We start from the raw sequence: 23,243 nt of genomic DNA, 5'->3' as shown, positions 1-23,243 counted from the left end.
TCAGAAAAAGCAGCATTTGGACATTTGTGTTCTCTTCAGTCCACCGCACGCCATTCCCCCCCACCCCCCTCACCCCCCGCTGTCCCATCACTACCCGGCCAGCATTTAAACCCTCAGGGGTTAACGGAGGCTGTGGAGCAAGCACCTGGCTCAGACTCCAGCCAGGGTCATAGGCCCGGCGTCCGGTCAGACAACCAGGGTCAGACGGCCACAAGGACACCCTGCACAACCTCGTCCCCTTCCTTGCAGGTTTCACTCTGGCCCAGGTTCTCCCATCGTGTCCATGACCAGGGTCTCCTCACCAGGATGAGAGCCGGGAGGGCCCCCCACACCTATAGCCAAACCCTTCCCGTGGCTGCAGGGGCCTTGCGTGTTCATTTAGCATGCAGTCCTCTTCCGTCTGAGAGGGTGGGGAACTACCAGCAGAAAACGCAGAGCAGGCCTGTCCCAGAAAGGGCAAATGGAGACCAGAGACCAAAAAAAAAAAAAAAAAAAAAAAACCAGAGCCAAGGAATGAACTTTAGAAAGACAAGGAGAGAACAGGGGAGCAAACAGAAGTCAAAGAGAATGGAGAACCACAGGGTATATCAGGGGAAGGCGATCTGGGGTGTAAGAGGAGCAAACACTCTGTATGACAGGGGAGTCGAGCTCAGTTGTGAGGTGGCGGAGGACTGGCTCAGCCCGGCCTTCTCTGCACCTCAAGCCACCCAGCAGGATGGAAGGTGCCCTGCGGTCAGGATAGAGCTGAGCTCAGAGCCCCTCGTACAGGAGTGACAGACCCAAGGGTTTGGCCTTCACTCTCCATCCTTAATTTGGGGTGTTAGAGACGTCGCCCTGAACATCTTTCTTGTCTTACGACTCCTGACATCTTAAAGAAAGGCTTTCTGGCTCGCTTGGCCTGACTGCAGCAGTCACAAACTCGCCCCACACGCTGGCCTTCCAGAAACAAACCGAACCAAACATTAAAAGATTAAACACCCAGTGAGCAGATGGGTTCTTGTAAAATGCTCTGTGGGCAGGTTCCTAGGAGTTTAAAGGTCTCTGGCTTTGTTAAATTAGGAAAAATTTCCAAATTTAAGTCAGCAGAGCTAGCTGTTACAGTCATGAGATGAGTCGGTGATGCCTGGTGGGAGAAGGAGCAGCCTGGCTGGCCGGCAGCCTGCTGAGCAGGGTCAGGGCAGGGGGGGGGCTGCCCTCACCCCTCCCTGTGCCCATGGTGGGGGAGCCGCTCCCGTCCGTGCCTACTGGGGACCCGATCGCTTTTAATTCAGCAGGAACCCTCAGACGGCCTGAAACCCACTCACCACCGCAGAGGCTCTCGGGCCACCTATTTTAATATTCTAAATAGGCCGCACGTTGGATTTGTTTTTGTGACTCCAGGAAATTTGGCCTCCTTCACATTCCAGAATTCCCTGTGAAGCAGCCCGGTAAATAGGAGGGCTTTTCCTGAACCCTGTGGAAGGAATTCCTCCTTAGGGAATCATGTCTCTATCTTCACAGCATTTTTAAATACTCTTGATGTGGCGCGCGTGCATGGAACGGGCCCCCAGGGCCAAACCGCAGACTGGGGAATGAGATGCCCCCCATGTTCCCGTGGGATCCAGCTCTGCAGAGTGCCGGGGGCCGGTCCTTGAGACCCGTGCTCTCTCCCTAATCACGGGGCTGCCCTCTGTCCATGCAGCCCTGCTCACTCTGGCTCGCCCGTGCCGCACACACAGGTCCAGCCTGGGACCTGCCATGGTGTGCCCACCAGCTCCCACCTCGAGTCCATGCCCCGAGATGCCATCCCTCCCTCACCTCCCTCCAGCAGACTCCTTCGGACTCAGCTCCTGCCCCTCCAGCTCATCTAGAGACTCCCCACGCACTGGTTGAGCTCTCCCTGGCACTCCTCAGGACTCGCTGCTTACCCCCCCCCCCCCATGCTCACTGCGTGTCTCTGCGAGGCCTTGGTCTTGTACTTCTTTACTGTGTCCCCCAGGAGAAGCAAAGTGGGGTTGAAAAAGCACATGCCTGGGGGTGGCGGGGACCCTGATTCAAACTGCAGCTTTGCCACCATGAACTGTGTGACCTTGGGCAAGCTGTGTAACCTCTCTGGCCCTGGTCTCTTCTGTCTAATGTCATTTAGAAGAGCCACCTCATGGGGCTTGGCACCACAGATAGTTCTCTGTCCTCATCCCAGAAGGAGACACTAAATAAATCCTTCCCTTAAGTGGTGTGACTGTGGTTGGATTGCTCGATGCAGACATGCCCAGAGGACAGAGCAAAGCCAAAAGGACCCAGGGCCATGCTGGTGAGAGAAGACCCACGCGGGGCTGGGGACAGCCAGCCAAAATTCGCACTGATTTTGTTATGAAAAGCATGTTGCACGTGGATTCAAGATTCATGCGCTTGGCCAAGGGCTTCCCTTGGTGGAAACAGCAAATCTACTAGATGCAAAGTCCTGCGTGGAGGCTCCCCCAGCCCAAACGTAAGCTTCTTCTTATGACCTTAGGGGCAAACAGTACTTCTAGTGAGACACTGCCGTCTCTGGGTCGTTCCCCCTGGAAGAGTGTCTGTGGAGGTTTTGATTCGGGTAAGGCGCCGTGTCGGGTGTAAGGAGCCTGTCGTAGGGACAGACCGACCCCACGGCACTTGCTTTCCCGGGCAGCCCTGCATGCGGTGCTGGGCCCAGAGCAGGTGCTCCGTGCGTGTTTGCATCATGAGCCCGGCCAAGCTGACCTGCTCCAGGGCATTGGTGTTGGCAGCAGCCAGCAAGGCCGTGCAGGGAGCCGTGGGCACTGACCCCCCGCATCTGACCTGCCAGCTCCACCCCTTGCCCACAGGTCCCCCGGGCTCCTTGCTACCAGCCGCAACTGTGCCCAGGCAGGACACGACGGTGGCCTGGGCAGTCCGGCTCCCCGGGGCACAGCTTCTCTCCTTGTAAGCAGCCACTGCCTGCAACAATGACAGGCCTCCCCCCGCGAGCACGTCATGCCCTGACCTTGTGATGTCCAGAGCAGGTCGGGTGGCTGTCCGCTGTCCCCTGGAAGCGGTGCCCATGCAGGATTCCAGCCCCCGCTACCTGAAGCCCATCAATGAGCGCCTTCTGGCTCTGTGTGCGTGTTGGTCTCTCTCTCTGGGTCTCTCTGGGTCTGTCTCTCCATCTCTGTGAGCCTCTGTCTTCTCTGTGTCTCTCTCTGTCCCTGTAAACATGGCCCTGCACTGTTCTGTTAACAGGAAGCATGCACTGTCACAAGCATGCACTGTCCTTCGCTTTAAACATCTCTTCAGATGGGAAGTCGGGCCAGCATATCTGCATCCCTGCCTTAATGAGCCTGAATGCAGAACCACCACCTTGACCTTTCCGGGGTTTTGTCCCGGCACTAATGGCTGTTGCCATTGACCGAGACTTTGCATGCATTTTCCTTGTGAGGGAGAGGTCCGCTCTCTTCCCTGGACACAGGAAGACCATCTGATGCGGAAGGAAGAAAATTGTCATGGAGCCAGGCAATGCACCTTGAAACGCATCTGTTTTTATTCACATTGAGTCTTTCCAGGTGAACTGAACTAAATCATAAAGTACAAAATGAAAGCAGATTTTCCTTAGCACGGCCATATGGAACCCACGGAGCGCATTCACCACCATGCTCCTGCCTCTTCCCCAGAGCACAGAGGGTATACTTGCTTGGCTCCAGCAGAGGACAGATCCGGTAGTGTAGGGGACAGGCTTCAGTCATGGGCTGCTCCGGGATCGCCTTGACCATCATACAGTGTGACTCATGGGCCTGCAGAACTGGGGAACTGGGAACAGGGTAAAGCTTATTAGTTCTCAGGATACCTTTGAGCAGGATACTTTGGAGCATCCTGGGAGCTTTCTGCAGAGCTTGCAACTTACTTGCTACAGACTGAGAACACCAGGATGGGTACCATCAGGGGCAGATCTGGTCCTAGACAGATGTCTGAGCCTGTTGGCAAAGCAAGGACCCTGGAGCCAGTGCATCACGGAGCATCTGGAAAAGATGCCAATGCTAACTTCTTACCCAGTCCTGCCAGCAAGTGTCCGACCAGGCCGGACTGGAGGCTGGCGGTGCCCCGCTGAGGACGGCGCCCATGCAAACGCCTTCTGTTTTGCTCTTTTCACTCTGACATGCCCCCTCCTGGTCTGAGACCACTTTCAGCAAGTTCCTATTAGGAAATGCGGGTTCTTTGTACTTCCCACCACCAGCAACCTCAGTCAACACTTGCTGATTTAAACAAATGAGCATCAGACATTCGGTCCCCAATTCTGGCCCTCCACGTTTAATAAATGAAGGACCCCCTTTCCCCACCGGCCCCCTGCAGTGGTGTCTTGATGACAGCAATTAGGCCAAGCTACAGAACTCAATAAGCATCTGCTTTCAGTTCCCATTTTTGGCATATTTTCATGAATTAACTCTTGCAGGGGCAGGAGAGTGGTAGGTACCCCGACTGCACCTTGCACTGGCAGGCCATGCAGCAGGTGCGCATGGTGGAACCCTGCATTCTTGGCCCAGATGGTGACCTACAGGGAGGCAACACTCACCTGCCACCAGGCACAGGGTGATGAAGTTCATGTTCACTTATACTGAGAGGCCAGGCAGGTCCAGACCAGCGGGAGGGAGTGGGGGAGGGAGCCCTGCCTGTGTCTCCAGAACCAAGGAAGAACAGTCGGTGGATATCTTCCAAATACTAGTCTGCCCAAGGAATCTCCAGCCCACATCAGGCAGTGGAGAGACTTGCCAATATAGAGGAGAAGCAAAGCTTCCCAACTACTCTTCACTCCAGCATCACCAGTTCTAATTAAAATTGGCAGGAGGGGCACAGAGTTCTGTGGGACAGAACTGGACTATCACTGAAACCAAGATGAGAAGCACTCGCACACCCATCAGAGGCCATGGCAGCTCGGCTACCGTGCTAGAGAGAAGAAGATAGAATGAGAGGATGGAGCTGACGGCAAGAGGCTCCAAAGCCATGTATGGATTTGGGAGAAAGGAGGGAGGTGGAGGAACCAGGTCAGTGGCTTCTAGTAGTTGGGGTAACAGCTTCTGACATGCATCAGGATATTCCAAATCACATTGTAGGAGACGCAGGGGGAAAGATGGAGAATAAGATTGTTAGCTCTCTAAGCCCAGGATGGTAGACTGCAGATAGGCTACCAATAAATTATCAGGCCAGGGAAACTCAGGGCCCAGACGGTAAAGTGAGTTGCTCACCCAGATCAGCACCAGCCATCCTGACTTCTCATCCAGGGCAGTTTTTACCCACCAAGCCACCTCCCACGATTGTAAAAATTTCTGAAAAGAAAGATAATTGTGCATTCCTAACCGAAGGAGCCCCACCTCCAATGCACTGGTGAAGCAAGGGTTACAGAACAGCCAATGTTTCTGTCCGATTCCACACGATGCAAAAATAGTTGAGTCCTCTTCTTGTGAAGTATGAGAAATGTAATTAAGATTTTTTTTGATAATTGACATTCCATAAAATTCAACTTAAAGTGATTGACCCACTGGTTTCCAGTATATTCACAAAGTTGTGCAACCATCACCATTGTGTAATTCCAGAATGGTTTTCATCACTCCAGGAAAAAAAAAAAAAAAGTCCTATACCCATGAGCAGCCACTCTTCATCGTCCTCTACCACCCACCTCCCGCCCCTGGTAACCACTAATCTACTTATGTCCCCGTGGATTTGCCTGCTTGGGACATTTCATATAAATGGCATCATACAAATGTGACCATTTGTGTCTGGCTTCTTTCACTGAGCGTCATGTTTTCAAGGCTCCTCCGCGTTGTAGCTTGAATCACTGCTCCGTTTCCTTTTGTGGCTCTGAATAATATTCTTTTGTGTGGAGGTAAAACCTTTTGTTTCCCTGTTCACCAGTTGATAGACACTTGGTTTGTTATCACTCTGGGCTATTCTGAATAATGCTGATATGAATATTTATGCACAAGCGTTCATGTGGGCACATACTATTAATTACCTCGGGGTCCGTATCTAGGAGTGGAATTGCTGGATCACATGGTAACTGTTCAACTTTCTGAGCACCTACCTCTGGTTTTCACAGTGGCCGCACTACTTTCCATTCCCACCAGGCACGTGTGAGGTTTCCCTTCCTCCCTGCCAACACTTGTTATTGTCCATTTTTTTACATTTTAGCCATGCTCATGGGTGTGAAGTGACATCTCATTGTGGTTTTGATTTGCATTTCTCTAATGACTAATGATATTGAGCACCTTTTCTTGAATTTCTTGGCCATTTGTGTATCTTCTGTAGTGAAATGTCTCTTCAGATCTTTGCTGGTTTCTTAAATGGGCTACTGTTGAGTTACCATTACACTTTTTTTGTTGTTGTTTCATGGACTTTCATACCCAACACAATATCATAATTTCCTCACACAGTCAAAATGCCATGGGCCCAAAGCAAGAAGGGGCCAAGTGCCAGAAAACGCAGGCACTCAGAGGCTTCTAGCCAAAAGAAGGTAATGGAATGAGGAAGGTAAGGGAGAAAAATGAAGGAACTTTATTTTAAAGCCAAAACACTGCCAGGCAGATTACCTAAGTGTGCTTAAGCATGGCTGTGCTACGAGGACAACAGCATGTGTCTCTTCTCCCCATTGCACTGCAGGATAGAGGTACCTACACACACAAAGTGCTTTGAGTGTATTGAGAAAGTGCTCATGCCCTTTAAGGCTACTGTGAATGCACGAAAAAAAAAAAAAAATATATATATATATATATATATATATACAGAGAGAGAGAGAGAACATATATATACACACATATATATTATACACACACACACACACATATATGACCAAGTGAGTCTTACAGAAAAGGGCCCGTGTCTTACTTAGGTTTAAGACCCCTCAGCTTAGTTTTAAGACTCCTTACTTAGGTTTAAGACTCCTCATTTCTTACAAAAATGTCTGCTTTGTAAAGGAATGCGCAACCTGAAGATGAGATTTCAAAATCTAGTGTAGACAGTGACCTTTAACACTCCGTGGTTTTGGTTTACTGTATGAACACAATGAACCAAACGGCACAACTATTAACATATTTTCAGCACACGTCATTATGGAGGCATTGCTTTGCCCTTTTCCACCTACAGTCTTTGGAGGCTCTGATCTGTTCACACCTCCTGGCAGGAGGGACTTTAAGCCGGCAGGTGGCTGAGTACCCTCCCCCTGCAGTTTTTGCATAGCTGGGGCGGGGTGGATTTGTCTGTGTGCCTGGGCTCCTACCCCAGGTCCAACCCCCCCATGGCAGTTAGACTAACAGAACCTGGGAGATCCCAGGAATGGCCAGCTCTGGTCTCCTCCAGTAGGTGGACGTGGCACATGGCTTAGGACCCGGCTCCGTGGCTGAAGGACCCCCCAGAACGTCAGACTCCTTTGCAAATTATTTTCCTACAGTGCCCACCTCAAGAAAGAAGGAACCTTTTGGGGCTTCTCATTTTCTGCCCTCCCTAGCTCCTGAGGGCCTTGCCTGATTTGCATCCGGCACTCAATTTGCATCACAAAATACACCAAAACTTCCCTAGACCTACTTGGGGAGGCGGGCAAGTTTTGTTTTTTGTTTTGTTTGGGTTTTTCATCTCCTGCCATTTCTCTAGCAGGTTTCTAGTTACATCCAGATGACACTTAGCTTAGGTTTCATTTTATGTCCTTGACCTGAGGTGCAGCTAGCTCATACCCCTCCTCTGGAGCTCCCGGTCTCTCCAGGATCAAGCCCCTCTCACTGCAGATGGCTTTGGGGGGCAGCCCTGCAAGCCTGGTAGAAGGAGTCATCGTGGCTCTCACGTTAGGTTTCTCTTTACAGTCTGCAGGCCAGACAGCTGTGTGTCCTTCCGTTAGGTGCTCCACGGCGGTTGTTTTTTTCCCTTTCCTCTTCCCCCAAACCCGGAATCAATATTTTGGGAGTAAAGGGGGGAGGCGCTGGAGGAAGAGCCCTAGGAGACAGAAGCTGGCAACTGCCAAAGCAGCTCTGATATGTACACGGAACCCTCAAGACTCATTCAGCACAAAGTGGCTGCAGAGGAAATCCTGCTGAGCCCATGATAAGGGGGAAATGGAGTCACTTCCTCACCAGCTGCTTTATTCAGGTAGAAAAAGTCCTCACTTCCTTGCGTGTGCTTTGCTGGCCACCACTCACAGAACCCCAGGCAGCTAGCTTCCCCTTTTGATCTCAGCCAAAGTTGGAGTCCAGAGAATCACTGCCTCCCTGTCTTCAGGGAGAGCTCTCAGCTCTACTCTCTCTCCCTCTCCTTCTCTCTCTCTCTCTCTCTCCTTCCCTCTCTCCTTCCCTTCCTTTCTCTTTCTCCCAGCATCTTCACTCTTGCCTGGCAATGGTACGATAGTAGGCTCTGTGCTCTGGGACAGTCCTAGAGACTATTGGGAATGAGGCTCACACTCCTTTGTGGAAGGCCAGCTCGTTACTATGGGGAGGTCTTTATGTTCCCATAGATGTACACCAACAGCTTGGGACCTCTGAGTCACCCCCATCCTGTACAACAGGCACCAACGCTGCCTCTCTCGCCAATGTCCGGGATTATTGCTTTTTTACCTCCAGGCAGCATTTCCAAAGTGTGTCTTCATTTGGCACCAGGAATCTCCCTGGTGGGGGGCAGGCGGTAAATGGTCAAATGACTTTGGAAAATACCAGCTTATCCCTCTCTTGGAGACTCAAAGCACGCAGATAGGGATGATATCAAAATATTTAACAACCAGGGATCCCTGGGTGGCGCAGCAGTTTGGCGCCTGCCTTTGGCCCAGGGCGCAATCCTGGAGACCCAGGATCGAATCCCACGTCGGGCTCCCAGTGCATGGAGCCTGCTTCTCCCTCTGCCTATGTCTCTGCCTCTCTCTCTCTCTCTCTCTCTCTGTGTGTGTGTGTGTAACTATCATAAATAAATTAAAAAAATTAAAAAAAAATTTAACAACCAATATGGAGCAGACACTGAACCAGTCAGAGCCAACGTTGAACCTTAGCCCCTCACTGGAAGCCACCAGAGACCAATGCAAAAACAAACAAAACAAAAAACCACTGAATTTTGTTTTAGCTTGTCATTTACTTGTCTTTTGAACATCCTCCTTTTAAAAAAATATCATCTATTAAGATATGTTTGGGAAACCCATTATTTCAGTCCCAGAAACATTTGCTGAGTGCCTAATGTATGGCAGACACAGGCTCCAGGGATCCAAAGATAAATAAGATGTGGTCCCTGTACCCCCAGGTGCCAATAGTTGATCAGAAGAAAATAGGCATATAAACAGATCGTCTTCAGATTATACAGGGGCCAAGGAATAGCTGAGGATTATTCAGCTCAACCTAGGGGGCTTGGAGAAAATGATTGCACTGAATCCTTGAATGAACCCAAGTTCATTTACAAGTGACAGAAGCCGACCAGGAGAACTAGGCTGGGGTCAGAATATTGAGAGCTTAGGTGCCACGTTAAGGAATTTAGACTTAAGCATGGAAGTGACAGATTTGGTTCTGATCAGATGACTCTGCCTGCAGAATGGAGAGGAGGCGGAAGGCCAGGGCACAAGACTAGAGGAGATCAGAGGGGAAATGACAGCACTAATCTCAGGGACAGACAGTAATAGGGATAGAGAAATGTGGTGGTGGTCAAATCCGTGGTGCATATACTGCCCTGTCTGATCCCCTTGCCCTTACCTCCACTTCAGTGCTCACTAGCTTGGCCTCTAGCAACGAGATCCAGCATTGGCATCCACATCTCTTCCCCCAAGGGCTTCCTCTGGCCTCCAGGATCCACTTGTCTTTGTACACAGCTGGCCTAAAATGCTGGAATATTGATGCCTCCATAGGAGCAACCCTCAGCCAGTGAATGGAGGGAGATGGTGTATAAATACCCCAGCTCCCTAGCACGTTAGTGAGATAACAAAAGGTTCATGTTCTGCACTGGTCCCAGTTATCCCAGCAGGATTAAGCCCCAGGGGCTAACAGCAATTACCTGCTTGGTTAAGGTAACTTCGTGGCTGCTTTCCTGCTCCCCTAGTAGTTTCCTGGGATCATCCCCCAAATAAACTGCTTACAACCAAATCTTTGTCTTGGGGTCTGCCTCTGGAGGAACCCAACTTCACACTGTGGGCTTTACCAATGAACAGAAGAGGGGGTGAAGAAGAGGAAAAGCTCTAGGGGACTCTGAGAGCATGGGTTCCCTTGACAGCATGGACATGGGGAAGGCAGGAACAGAGGCAGGCTTGCTTGAGGGGGCTGTGATAATTCCAGCTGGGGACAGACTAGGCTGCAATGGGGGCCTAAGGGGGACATCATGGGAAGTAACTGGAATGGGAATCTGGCAGTCAGAGGAGCAGGTGGGGCCGGATATAAAGATTTCAGAGTCATCATCAGAGGGATGGGATTTAAGACCATGAGAGTGAAGGACTTTGGTAAAGGGAGAAGTCAAGGCAGAAGCCCAGGGATCACTGAGTACCTAGCAGGGCAGGCAGAGGAGGAGGTGCCCATGAAGGAGGCAGAGAAGACATTTGCCAGGATGCAAAGATTTTTCAACCCTCTCTGTGTCCAGCATGTCGAAGCACTCAGTAGATGCAACCTGAGAATCATCCGGTGAATTTAGCCACAAGGATGGTATTGGAGATCTCTGGAGGGTGTTTCTCAGATGGAAGAAGGTTCTAGAAGCAATGTGGAATAAGGATGGAGGGTGGAAAGGAGCAGAGAAGGACAGATAGGACTGTAATCAGTGGGTATGCCAGGACAGGAAGCTGTGGTGATTCTCGCCCAACGGCTCCGATTTTCTCAGAGAAGAGGGGCTAGCGTCAGTTGCCAAAAGGGGAAAACACTTGAGAAAATTGGTAGCTATTCAGAATGGTCATGGAAAGGAACAGAGAAGAGATCTGAACCAGGGTCAAGTAAAGGGGTGCTGACCAGCTTCCAGAACTCACTGAATCTGGGGACCACGAGTTTAGAGCAGCACTGGTCCGCATGGTTGGGCTATTTACTTCAGCAACTCCTGGAAGGCCAGATGAGGCTGCCGTGGAATGGGGTCAGGATGGACGCAGAGGAAGGGCAGGGATGGGAGGAAACAAGTTGAGGGAGGCAGAGAGAAGAACCACCTGCTGGCCAATGTTCTGACCCATTAAGTGCAGGAGGACATAACCCCAGCCCCTGCTCTCCTGCTCCGTCCCATATCTGCTGATCAGTGCGGACAGTTGGTAATTCGCCATGCCTGTCTAGGTTTCATTTGTCTCAAACTACTGCAAAAAGGGCTGATGGCTTTCCTGGGCAATGCTCTACCAGTGCGGGTCTGAGCTTACTTGGAGGTTCCTTCGAGCTCAAGGTTCACCTTTTTTTTTTCCTTTTTCTTCCCTAAACCTTCAGGTTGTCAAGAAGAAGGCAACCCATGGAGACAGCATTATAACCATGAAAAATAAAAAATATCAAAAACATGCCATAGCAGTGTTGGATTTCCTGTTGGCACTATCTGATTTTCTTTTTACTTTCCTCTTACTGCTGACAGGATCTTCTGCTTGGTGCAGGATACAAAATGGCAGCATGCGTTGGTTTTATTTAGTTCAAATGGGTACATAGAGCCATCATCTCTCACCGGATCGTAGGCTTGTTGAGGGGGCAGGATGATTTCCCCCTTAGGATCTCCCATGGCCATATCCATGTCCAGATCCACAGTCAGCTCAGAGATTGTGGAATGTAGCTGAATTTCTAATTTGTTTATATCCAACCAGGCCATGTTAAATTTTCCCAGTGTTTAAGGAGATCTGCGAACCACCATGAGGCAGGGGCCTGACCATATAGACATTGGTTTAGCTGTTACCTGTTTCACTCAGAACTATGTCAAGAATATCTGTCCTTGTAGGGTACAATTTTTAATGCCTGTGTCCACTGTATGGATGTGCCATAAGTTTACCTAACCAATCGTATTTTCAGACATTTCAATCCTTTTCAGGTGTTAGCTATCAGAACCAACCTGTGTTTTACCATTTTTTTCAAGATAAATAACTAGGCGTGGAATTCATAGCAGAAGGGTATATTTTTAAGGCTTCTGCTATGCATTGCCAAATGCAAATACAATTTATCTTTACCTGGGAGTCCATCAGTTGTGTAAAAATATCTGGGATTCCCCAACCCCCCACCCCATCCTTTTCAGCAGAACTCAGTATTCCTTTCAGTTTTTGCCAATCTGATTCATTTCGTTTCTTAATCTCATTTTATTTGGAATCAGGTTTAAGTGAAACTTATTGAAGGGTACTGGAAGGAAAAGGAAAATTTTGGAGAGCAGGCTGCCTCAAGGGAGAGGGGTGCATGCGTGCGTGTGTGTGTGTGTGTGTGTGTGTGTGTGAGAGAGAGAGAGAGAGAGAGAGAGAGAATATCTGGTGGGAGAGGTCCCACGACCGAACCCCAAGAAGGCAGAGGACGCTTTGGCTGTACGCCCTGCTTGGGAGTCTTGAGTCTGGTCTCACACCTCCCTGGCTTAGTTTCTACTCTGCAGCAAGGGCCTGGGATTGGGGAGTCTGGCCTTCGGCCCTGGTGGGCCAGCTCTGGGTAGAACTTGGACTCAGACCATCTGTGGCCTCTGAATTTGAAGTCCATGGAGAAGCCCCTCTGAGGGGTGGGGGTCAGCAAAGGGAGAAAGCTGCCATCTCAGAACCTGCCGCACACGTCATGGGAACCGGGCAGCGCTCCTGCTGGTCCAGACGTGAGCAAGGGTTGCGGTGTCCCCTAAGTGTACAGACTGGGATTTTATCCGAATCACATGACGATGGCTCAGGTTCTCTTTTTCCCTCTTTGTTGCTTTTAATACATAAAATGAGCATGTGTTTATTTAAAACAGCTTTCAAACTTAAACAAATAATGACAGACTGTTCAAACAGACTTCGGAAATCGCCCTAATCAGGATGTTTGAAAAAGCAAGAAGACTCTCTATAAAAGTAATTTTAGGACCTCCAGTCCTGAAATCACAGGGTCTGCTTTGCACTTTGCAGTCGTAGATGGGCAACGCTTGGGGGCCCGGTTCAGTCTTGGGGTGGGGGTCTCAAATGACACCCCTCAGACCTACCACCTGACTTTGTAATTTCTGAGGAAGTGTAGCTGGGCAGTGTGTTACCACTTCCCATCTTTGCCCAGAACACATCACGTGTATATTTGCACATTTTAACTCATAACTGCTATAAAAATGACTAGGCATCTTCAGAACCAAAAGAGGACTCCTTGGGGGGAGGGGGGCTGGCAAATTGCTCCCGTGAAAGAGCAGACTCAGTAGAGCCCCTGGGGGGCAGGGCAGGTTTAGGAGCCATGTGGCAGGTTTGCAAGACAGCAGACCGGCGCAAAAGTGAACACAACCCCTAGTTCACATTCGAGGCCACATTTACAAATGGCTTTGAGTCGCCTACGTTAATCTTCACAGCAACCAGTTTTATGGGCAAAATAAATGAGGCTCAGCATTGGATCATTTGTTCAAAGTCAGAAGCAATAAAATGTCAAAACTGGGATTTCACCCAGACCTCCTGCCCCAAGCCCAGAGACATCCCCAGACCCCTGGGGCTGCGTCAGCAACTCTGTGCTCATTCTTTGGGTCAAGAGATGCTACTTTAGCTCATCTCAGTCCAGAAATTATGTTTTTTCTTTATAATGCACATCAGAAACAGCCCATTAGGTCCATTAGAAGTGCAGTTATTTACATGAGGGGATAGTGGCTGGGAGAGGGAACCGTACGTCCCCAGAGTGGCAGGGATATTTGGAGAGGCGTTTCTTCTGCCCCCCTGGCATCAGAATCGTGCACCAGGTAGACAGGGAGGAAAGGCCGGCCCCAGTTTGTCTCCACTTCGCCCACTTTCTCAGGATGGCTCCACGGCCAGGAAGGTCAGATGACAAGGGGCTTAGTTGGTTTCCCGTCCTGCCACGGGAAATCCCATTGATAACTAAAGGAAGGCAGGGCCTGGCCATCGACCCTCTCAATGTCAAGGCGCGTTGCCTCCAGCGCAGGGATCCTCAAGGATTCCGGGCATCGGCTGCGGTGGGAGGCTCTGGCCTGCCCAGGCCTTGGACTGAGCAGCATGGAAGGGTGGGCTAGGAGCTGTTCGCAGCTGTGTCTCTGGGATCCTGGGATGCACTTTACAAGAAGCAGAGTTTCTCCTGCTCATAAATCTGTCCTGACCCCTTCCTGCCCCATTTATCCCTGATTATATATAGGGAAAGTATGTTCCTGGACAAGCAGTCATGATTGTTACCTTGGCTTTGTACTGAGAACGCTACACACGTATTTCATTTATGTCTATTGCCTTGCTTTTCTCAGGCTCAAATTTAGAAAATGTCAACAATAGATTAAAAAAAGAAAAAGAAGTAAGCCCTTGCGCCCTCTCCTGGTAAAAGTTAATGTTAGTACGTCCGCAAGTACAGGGCACCCACTTGCTGGCGAGCAGTTACTTGTGCAAGGCTAACTAATGTTGGGTTCATCTGACCAAAGCCATTGACACATGAGACGGCCATTAGGTTTTCCGTGACCCAAGATCAGAATTTCTCCCAAACTTTTCTTCACACAGTTTCTCAGCCTCAGTTCTGTTGGCACTTTGGGCTGAGGACTATCGTATGCACTGTGGGATGTTGAACAGGTTCGCTGGCCTCTACCCATTAGATGCCAGCAGCACCCCTACCAAAAATGTTTCCAGACATTACCAAGTGTACCCTGGGGTCAAGATTACCCCCAGTGAGAACCAACTGCCCTAAAGTCTTGTCTGACTTTTATAGAAGGTGTCACCAGTCAAGGGCCACCAGTAAGAGTGAGAATGCCTCATGGCCTACTTTTCGTGGGGGACAATTTTGGTGACTGATCAACGGGGTTCATTTCTAGGAATTTGCCCCCCAAAAGCAACTTAGCAAGTAGACAAGAATTCATATACAAAAACGTATCGTGATATTGTCTACTATCATAAACAAAAAAATTTAAAGAAGATAAAGATTCAGTTAAATCGGGGACAGCATATATGAAATGGAATACTAGACAGTTGTGAAAAATAATTGTGTAAATCTATATTTAATGACATGAGACGTTCCCCTAATGATGCCTTAAACTCTCACCTTCAAGACCACTCCTCAGAGTCCCAGAGGGTGTTGCGTATTGAAGGAATAATTTCCAACAGAGTAAGCATCAGGTGAAGCATTAGGCCAAAGAATTCAAACCAATGAGTGAATTCAGAAAACTTTAAGTGCCAGTTGAACCTACATGTACCAAAACCACGAACAGCACCGGAGACAAAAACGCTGAACATTGTCAGAACCACCTCCACACAGCAGTGCAACAAAATAGTAGTATCTTACCGACTCACCTGATGAAATCATGTGCTCTGATGCCACACTGTTGGGAGTAATGTGGAAGTAGGTCTTTTTCTCCTCGTGCCTGAATAACTCATACCAAGTGAAAAAAATTTCATTTACTGATTTATATATTCAGATAGATTTAGAGAGTTGTCCAACTACTCATTGGACCCAACAAACGTCTCCCAACAAATCTAAGAAACGAGCATACAGTCCAATCCCAACTCAGTCCAATCTGAAACCATCCAAAGAACTTTGCTACGACTCCAATCATAGCCCTTGCAGACCTGACTTCCATGCAGCAATAGGAAGGGAAGAGAGGAGCCGTCTTCCTTCCCCAGGGACCTGTGTGTCCAGTGACACGTAACTGACCATAAGTGACCACGTGCTTTGCGAAGTTCACAACTTGAGTTAAATGCAGGGTTGTGGTCATCCAGCCTGGCCCACTCCTGGAGGGGAGAGAGCCCTGTTGTTGACTTCAGAGGCTAGGCATGCCACCAGGGGAGGCCACCCTGCTGTGTCCACCGCACCAGCACCCTGGACAGACGGAGCACTCTCACAGAGCTGCTGTGAGCCGGGGGAGAGCATTGGCAGACCACAGAACACGGTTTGGATCTGGGTTCGAATCCTGACCTGGCCACTGGTTAGACAAATCCCTTCACCTCCGTTTTTCCCCCCAGTTTTTCCCCCTCCCCTTTACAGGACAAAAGCAAATAAAATGACTCCATGATACTGGTGTGAAGAATAAATAAAATAATGTGTTCTGGGCATTTATTACAAGCGCCTGGCAGATAATAAGCGTTCCATACTTGGTTGTTATTTTAGGAATGGTTATGCTAGCTAAAATTGCGAAGCCTCCAATATTTCTGCCTTTGTTGTTTTCTTTTTCTCCTTGGCACTTAGCTATCTGATAGCACACTATCTGATACACTTATTTTGTTTACCGTCTATGGCCCACAAGTAGATAAAAGCTTGGTGAAGTAGGAACTTTTAATCTCCTTTGCTCACCGCTGTGTCTCTGCAGTACCTGGCCCGTTAATAGGATCCCGTGAATACTTCTTGAATGAGAATTTAAAAAGTGGGTCTGATTCACTGCCCCAAAAGGGTGTTTTACTTTTCCCCACGTCTGGTCCTCAGGCCAGATGCTGCTCTCTCCGTACGCTGGCATCCCGTGTTCTCTAATTCTCTTTTTTTTTTTTCTTTTCTCCCCGTCTCTGCCCCTGCAGGATGCCTTTGTGGAACTGTACGGCCCCACCATGCAGCCTCTGTTTGACTTCTCCTGGCTGTCTCTGAAGGCGCTGCTCAGTCTGGCCCTGGTGGGAGCTTGCATCACCCTGGGTGCCTATCTGGGCCACAAGTGAAGTCAGTAGGCCTGCCACAAACAAATATGCAAAAGGTTCACTAAAGCAGTAGAAATATATGCATTGCCAGTGATGTACCATGAAACGAAGCTGTGGTCTCTTAAAAACGAAACATAAAACAAAAACAGCTTTCAGGCTCAGCGTCGAATCAGCTATTTACTGCCAAAGGGAAATACCATTTATTTTTTACATTATCAAGAAAAAAAAAAGATTTATTTATTTAAGACAGTCCCATCGAACCTCCTGTCTTTGGAAACCCTACCACGAATTGCCAAGCCTGTGCAGCTCCACCTGGATCTCCTGTGCCTATAAACACGGATTTGTTTTCCATGTTGTTGGCTGGACTGACTCACCATCTGAAGAGCAAACAAACTGACAAAGGACTTGACTGTTCCAGAAGCCGGGTGTCTGGCTGCTGGAGTTTAGGAAGAAGGTGTTCATTTTCCTTGCATTGATTCGCCCTGGGGGCTGCAATACGAAGAGAGGGAAGGCGGTCGGTGGGAAGTCCATCCTTCCCTGGCCTGAAGAAAAGACAGCATATGGCTCACATGGTACATACCCGGTTGGAAGAAAAAACTGGGGAACTTCAGATGGACTTGGTATCCTCCGCCAAGATTTCCACACCGAAGGACAGTGATGGGGAAAAGCCGTGAAACCATAGGAAAGTATTTTTTTAAGCTACCAATTGTGCCGAGAAGCATTTTAGCAATTTATCCAATAGCATCCAGTACCTTAAGCCCTGATGTGTATATTCATACATTTTGGATCCACTTCCCCCCGCCCCCCCACCCCCGGAACTGGCTCTGTCTGTGTATGAAGCAGAGTCCTCCAGAATGCGAGGAGGCGAACGTCTTGGTGACTTATCCAGAAGCATCAGGCCGCCACAAGTGCCTGCGTTTCCCGAAGAGGCCACAGTCTTGCCCCGTTCGGAGGCCTCGTCCTGGAACTGAGCCTGGGCACTCACGGGCCTGCTCGCAGGGTCTTCAACAGAGCAGCGTGCTCTTGGAATGTCTGGAAGGTGACAGAGCTCAGAACCCCACTGTCCAGAAAGAACAGTCGTAGGCCTGGGCCCTCCGGCCGGGCCCCTTGCCTCGTGGAGCGCAGAACCTGGAAGCCAGGGCTCTTAAGACGTTTATCACTGTGGAGGGCAGGAAACAGAGGCTGTGCGCCCTTCCCTGCAGAGGGAGGTGGCTCCGCGGCCACCAGGAGGGAACGCTGCGGCCTGTGGGCACGGTGTGGCCGCGGCGCGTGCGCGCTGGCTGCGCAACTGAAAGCGAGGCTCTAAATGACTTTGGGGAAAGTCCTAAATCCTAAAGGAAGCGTTGAAATGAGGTGTCGTGGATTAACTGACCTATGTCTACGGAATTAACGATGCAAAACATTACTTTGTCATTGTAGGTTGGGGTTTTTTTTGTTTTGTTTTTTGGAAAACCTGACAGGGGGTAGGGGGGAGTTCCAGGTGTGGAATGTGGGAATTCTCTGTACATCCTGGGGCATTAAAAAAAGAAAAAACACACACAAAAAAAAATCAGTGGTGGAAACTCTAGAGAAGTAGTAAAGAAGTGAAATCGCCAGCGAATAAACTAGAAAATATTGTTTTCAAGCTTAGAATCAGCTTTGAGACATTCATGGAATAACTGTGGCATTATTGCATTATATACCATTTATCTGTATTAACTTTGGAATGTACTATGTTCAATGTTTAATGCTGTGGTTGATATTTTGAAAGCTGCTTTAAGAAAAGATACATGCATCTCAGCATTTTTTTTAAAAATTGTATTTAGTTAATGGCCTCTACACTATTCGTTAGCAAAAATTTTCATTTTTCTATTTGGGATTTTTGTCTCAATTCTTTAAAAGCATTTCTGAGAAGGTGAGATAAGCCCCGGGTCTTGGCTACCTGAAAACCCTGGAGCATACTGGCCACTGTGGAGTTATGTGCATTTCCACGTCAACAGAATTGTTTATTGTGAAGGATGTAGCTGTTGTCCCTTTGACCTTGTTCCGTGAAGGTTTACCAGTCCCTGGGCAAATCAGAATCTAACGCATTATTTAGGCTGACATACATGTTTGGTTAAACCCATGAGATTCATTCCGTTGAAAATCCAGACGGGAAATGACCAGGGGATTAAATTCTGGCCATGATGGTTTGACCTTCAGAGGGTTGCTCTGTGTGGTCTGTTTTGACAGAAACCCATCTAGAGCACTCCTGCCATCTTTCCACGGGGCCCTTTCCTGGCTCTCCTTCATATTCTTCCTGAAATGTGGGGGCACCTGTGCCCCACCCCAAGAAGCAGGAACCCCATGGTATGAAGCCAGACCTCCCTGGCAGGCCTCAGGGAACAGAATGATCAGACCTTTGAATGATTCTCATTTTTAAGCGAAATACTATTTTATGAAAGGTTTACATTGTCAAAAATGATGAATATAGAATATCAAATCCTGTGCTGCTACCCTACCAAGATCATTTTAGTGGAGTCAATTTGCAGTACACTCCAAGTGGCAAAGTCCTCCAAGCTGCTTTAGAAGTAACAATGAAGAACAGAGACATTTTTAATATAAAGCCTGTTTGTCTTTTGTTGTTGTTGTTGTTGTTATTGTTTGTATTGTTCAAAGGCAGAGTATTCTAAAAAATGTGTATATATATAAAAAAGAAAAAAAAAGGTCATGGGGGCTAACTTCCGGCTGGTTTTCTTTTGCTGTGGGGTATTGTTACCTGGTTTTAATGATAAATGTGCCTGGCCGCCTGACCCCAAAACTGTACAGTATGGTGGCTCCACTCGCTCTAAGAGTAGTTGATGTTGCATTTTTCTTGTTCTTAAAAACATGTTAGAAGCAATGAACATATATAAAAACCTCAACTAGTCATTTTTCTTTCTCTTGTCTTTCAATGTGTCGATTATTTTGTGATCAGACAACAGAGAAGCATTCCTACCTCTTCCGTGTTAAGAAGGGATTCATGCCTGCATTTGCTGTCAGCGTGGTGTATGTGTTGGCCAAGGTCGGTGTTAAATAGAATACAGGCATTTTCCATATGGGGGTCAAGAGCTCTAAAGAGCCACAAGGAGCAAAGCACCCAGGAACCACCTTGGTACTCCCAAGCTCTCACTGCACAAGGCAAGCTGAAAGAGGTCGAATGACAAATGACATGCTCCACAGCACACAGTTCATCTCAGATTTGGCAGTGGCTGAAAATTCTTGTAGGTTTAAGGTTTGAAGTCAAGTCACATTTCAAATGAAGGAAGCACCTTGCTGTATAGTTCAAGCAAACAGCCCCAACGTCTTCTGCCCCAACCTACTTATCTCTGCATCTTCAGATATGACCTTCCATTTAGATGTGACTTCTGTTTCATTAGTAACTGTTGATTGTTTATCATCAAAGGACCTAGTCCTGGCCCAATATGGGAAATTAGGAAGTGATTATAAATCAAAAGGAGTTATAATAATCCGGTTTAAATGTAAATAAGCAGTCTAGGCTGTAATTAAACTTAGGCTAAAATGACTAATTTATAAATGTGAACTTAAATGCTAATTTCAATTGTACTTTTAGAGCAGGGGCTGTTTTTATACTTTCTTATCAGTTATAGTTAGTAATGTACACCTTCTCTATCAGAAAAAAACAGGAAGAGCTTGAAATACAAGCCATTCTAAGGAAATTAGGGAGTCAGTTGAAATTCTATTCTGATCTTATTCTGTGGTGTCTTTTGCAACCCAGACAAATGTGGTTACACACTTTTTTAAGAAATACAATTCTACATTGTCAGCCTTATGAAGGTTCCAATCAGATCTTTATTGTTATTCAATTTGGATCCTTCAAGGATTTTTTTTTTTAATTATTACGGGACAAAGGACATTTGTTGAGGGGATGGGAGGGAGGAAGAATTTTCAGAGGAGCGAAACGTTCCCAAGACTGGATTAGGAGGTTTTCAGAATAGCCAGGACTGTGGGGTATGACATGGAAGCAAGCGAGACGTTTACAAGGGTCAGGGTGATGCCTCTGTGAAGAAACTTCTGCAATAAACAAGAAATATTTTTAAGTTCTGCAGTATATGCATAGATTCTAGAGATATCAGAACGTCAAAGTCCACTGCTCTCTCCCTTCTTTTTTTTTTTTTAAGCTACCTTTATTTTATTTTATTTTATTTTTTTTTAAGAGAAGGGGAGAGAGAACGAGAGACAGAGAAAATCTTAACCAGGCTTCACGGCACGCCCAGCACAGAGCCCAGTGGGGGCTCCATCTCACGACCCTGAGATCATGACCTGAGCTGAAATTAAGAGTTGGATGTTTAATCAACTGAGCCACCCAGGCACTCCCCAGCTCTCTTTTAAACATTTACCATCAATGGTATATATTTCAAGCGTGGATATATCTAATGGCTATTTAAATGACAAATTAGCAGTTTTAACCAACAGGAGACTTAATGAAAACTTCTGGTTGGTAGGGACATCTGTTTCTAAATATTTATTATGCAGAATACAGAAAAAAATGTGAAACTGAATTGGGTTAAGTGGTAATATAAGTCCCTTCTCCTTACCCGGAATCACTCTGTTCATGACTGTGCTCATAGGACAGGCTTTGGACAACTGTGATATATGCATCTCACTGGGCATGAAGAAAACCAATGGAGTATGAATGGTATTGTACCAATTCATAAGGACAATGCCAGAAAAATAAAACCAATATCCTGGTGGGGGGAAGTGGAAGGGAATAATCCAGCCCCATTCATCTGAGATGTATTTCCATTGAAATTATTTTTTATGTTTAATAATCATCAAAATTTGTAACATATTTGCACACCTTTAACAATTGGAAAACAATAATAATAACAATTACTCAACCCAGGAACAAAAAAAGTAAAGCCTGTATCACAAAAATTCATGGACTGCCTTTGGTGGTAGAAAATAATGAGCAGTTATTTAATTTTAAACTTTTAGTTTTAAGACCTATCACATTGCTAGGGGCACCTGGGTGGCTCAGTCGGTTAAGTGTCTGACTGATTTCAGCTCAAGTCATGATCTCAGGGTAGTGAGATCAAGCCCTGTGTCAGGCTCTGTGCTGGGCGTGGAGCTTGCTTAAGATTCTCTCTCCCTCTCCCACTGCCCCTCCTCTCTCTCTCCCTCTCTCTCTCTCTCCCTCCCTCTCAAAAAGAAAAAGACATATATCACATTAGGATAAAATGGAGGGTAGAAATATGAATTTTGGAGAGAAAAGAACAATGTAAAATTTCTAGGGGTCAAAAAATAACTCGTCCCCATATTTATTCATGTAGATGATGCTGAGTATCAAATCGTTATGGTATTTGGATTTCAATTCTATAGCTAAATTTATTTTTCAATGTCAATTGTTAAAATAACTTTTCAGTTATTTGAAAAAACAAGCTTTTCATAAGTATGTGTCAAAATTCTATTTCAAATTGGCTTCAAATCAGGGATTCCTCTTGGATGGGACCTCTAAAGAAGAAAGAAATGTGCCATAACCAAAAAAAAAAAAATGACCAAAGTCTGATTGATGTGTTTTAAGATAGCTGAGTAGGGGACCCTAACTTCTCAGGATTTCTTAATCCCATCCAAGTCTATCTGGAAATTACTCAAGCATTTTATCAGGAATCATAATTATTTCACGGAAGGGGCTGTAAATTACATCATGCAAAAATGTTCTTCCATAAACCATTTTGGGACGGTTTTCTTTCTCCTACTCTTAACAGCACATTGGAAATTAAACCCTTTGCAACTGTTTACATTTCAATTTTAAAAATTAAATGTCAACTGAAACATGCACGAGGGTGGAACTTGTCTTTAAAACTTCTTTTAGTGGCACACCAGCAACTTGTCAGAAGACACCTCAGCACGTCCTCTGAGCTCTACTGAGAGCTCACAGCGGAAAGGGGGTCAGAGGAGGAGCAGAAGATACACTCCCTCCCTCCAGGACCCGGTGGGGCTTTTGAATTGAAGTAACTCTTTTGGTCAGCACCAAGGAAGTCGGTAAAAGGATAGTAAAGTAATAATTGCAATCAGTATTCATTCCAGGAGCAAAAAATAATAATAATAAAGCCTTAAGGTCACAAAAACTCATTTAAATGCACTGGATTACTTTTGTTGTAAAAAAGTATGAGAGGCTAATCAATTTTAAATATATTCTTTTTGTTGCAAATTTATGTTAAAATTCCTTATGGGGGGTGTTGTTTTGCATTAAAAAAATACCCTTGCAGCCTCATTGCCCCCCCCCCACCCCACTCCATTCTCTGCAGGTTTTGGTTGCTGCTCCTGTACCACCCTTAATTTATGCTGCAGGAAGATCTTTTTTTTTTTTTAAATCCTAACTCCCACTTCTGCCTTTTTTTTTTATATAGTTTTTTTTTTAATTTTTATTTATTTTATGATAGTCACACAGAGAGAGAGAGAAAGAGGCAGAGACACAGGCAGAGGGAGAAGCAGGCTCCATGCACCGGAGCCCGACGTGGGATTCGATCCGGGTCTCCAGAATCGCAGCCCTGGGCCAAAGGCAGGCGCCAAACCGCTGCGCCACCAGGGATGCCCCCTGCAGGAAGATCTGAGCCCACATCCATAATGAAAGGCA

The 23,243-nt window shown here is 47.2% G+C and overlaps 1 protein-coding gene across 1 annotated transcript in view; it reads left to right on the top strand.

Annotated features, from left to right (window-relative positions):
* The window catches only part of LOC129495480 (apoptosis regulator Bcl-2), a 171,298-nt gene extending 151,766 nt beyond the window's left edge, over positions 1-19,532 (top strand). Inside the window, exon 3 of the mRNA XM_055303015.1 lies at positions 16,532-19,532. Within this exon, the coding sequence (XP_055158990.1) occupies positions 16,532-16,666 (135 nt within the window). The 3' untranslated portion in view covers positions 16,667-19,532. The remainder of the gene's footprint in view (positions 1-16,531) is intronic.
* The last annotated feature ends 3,711 nt before the right edge of the window (positions 19,533-23,243 follow it).

Source organism: Nyctereutes procyonoides, unplaced genomic scaffold (genome assembly GCF_905146905.1).
Source record: "Nyctereutes procyonoides isolate TBG_1078 unplaced genomic scaffold, NYPRO_anot_genome, whole genome shotgun sequence".
NCBI classification, from domain to species: domain Eukaryota; kingdom Metazoa; phylum Chordata; class Mammalia; order Carnivora; family Canidae; genus Nyctereutes; species Nyctereutes procyonoides.
Note: the sequence above shows the minus strand (reverse complement) of the source record. Positions and strands in the feature narration are given on the sequence as shown.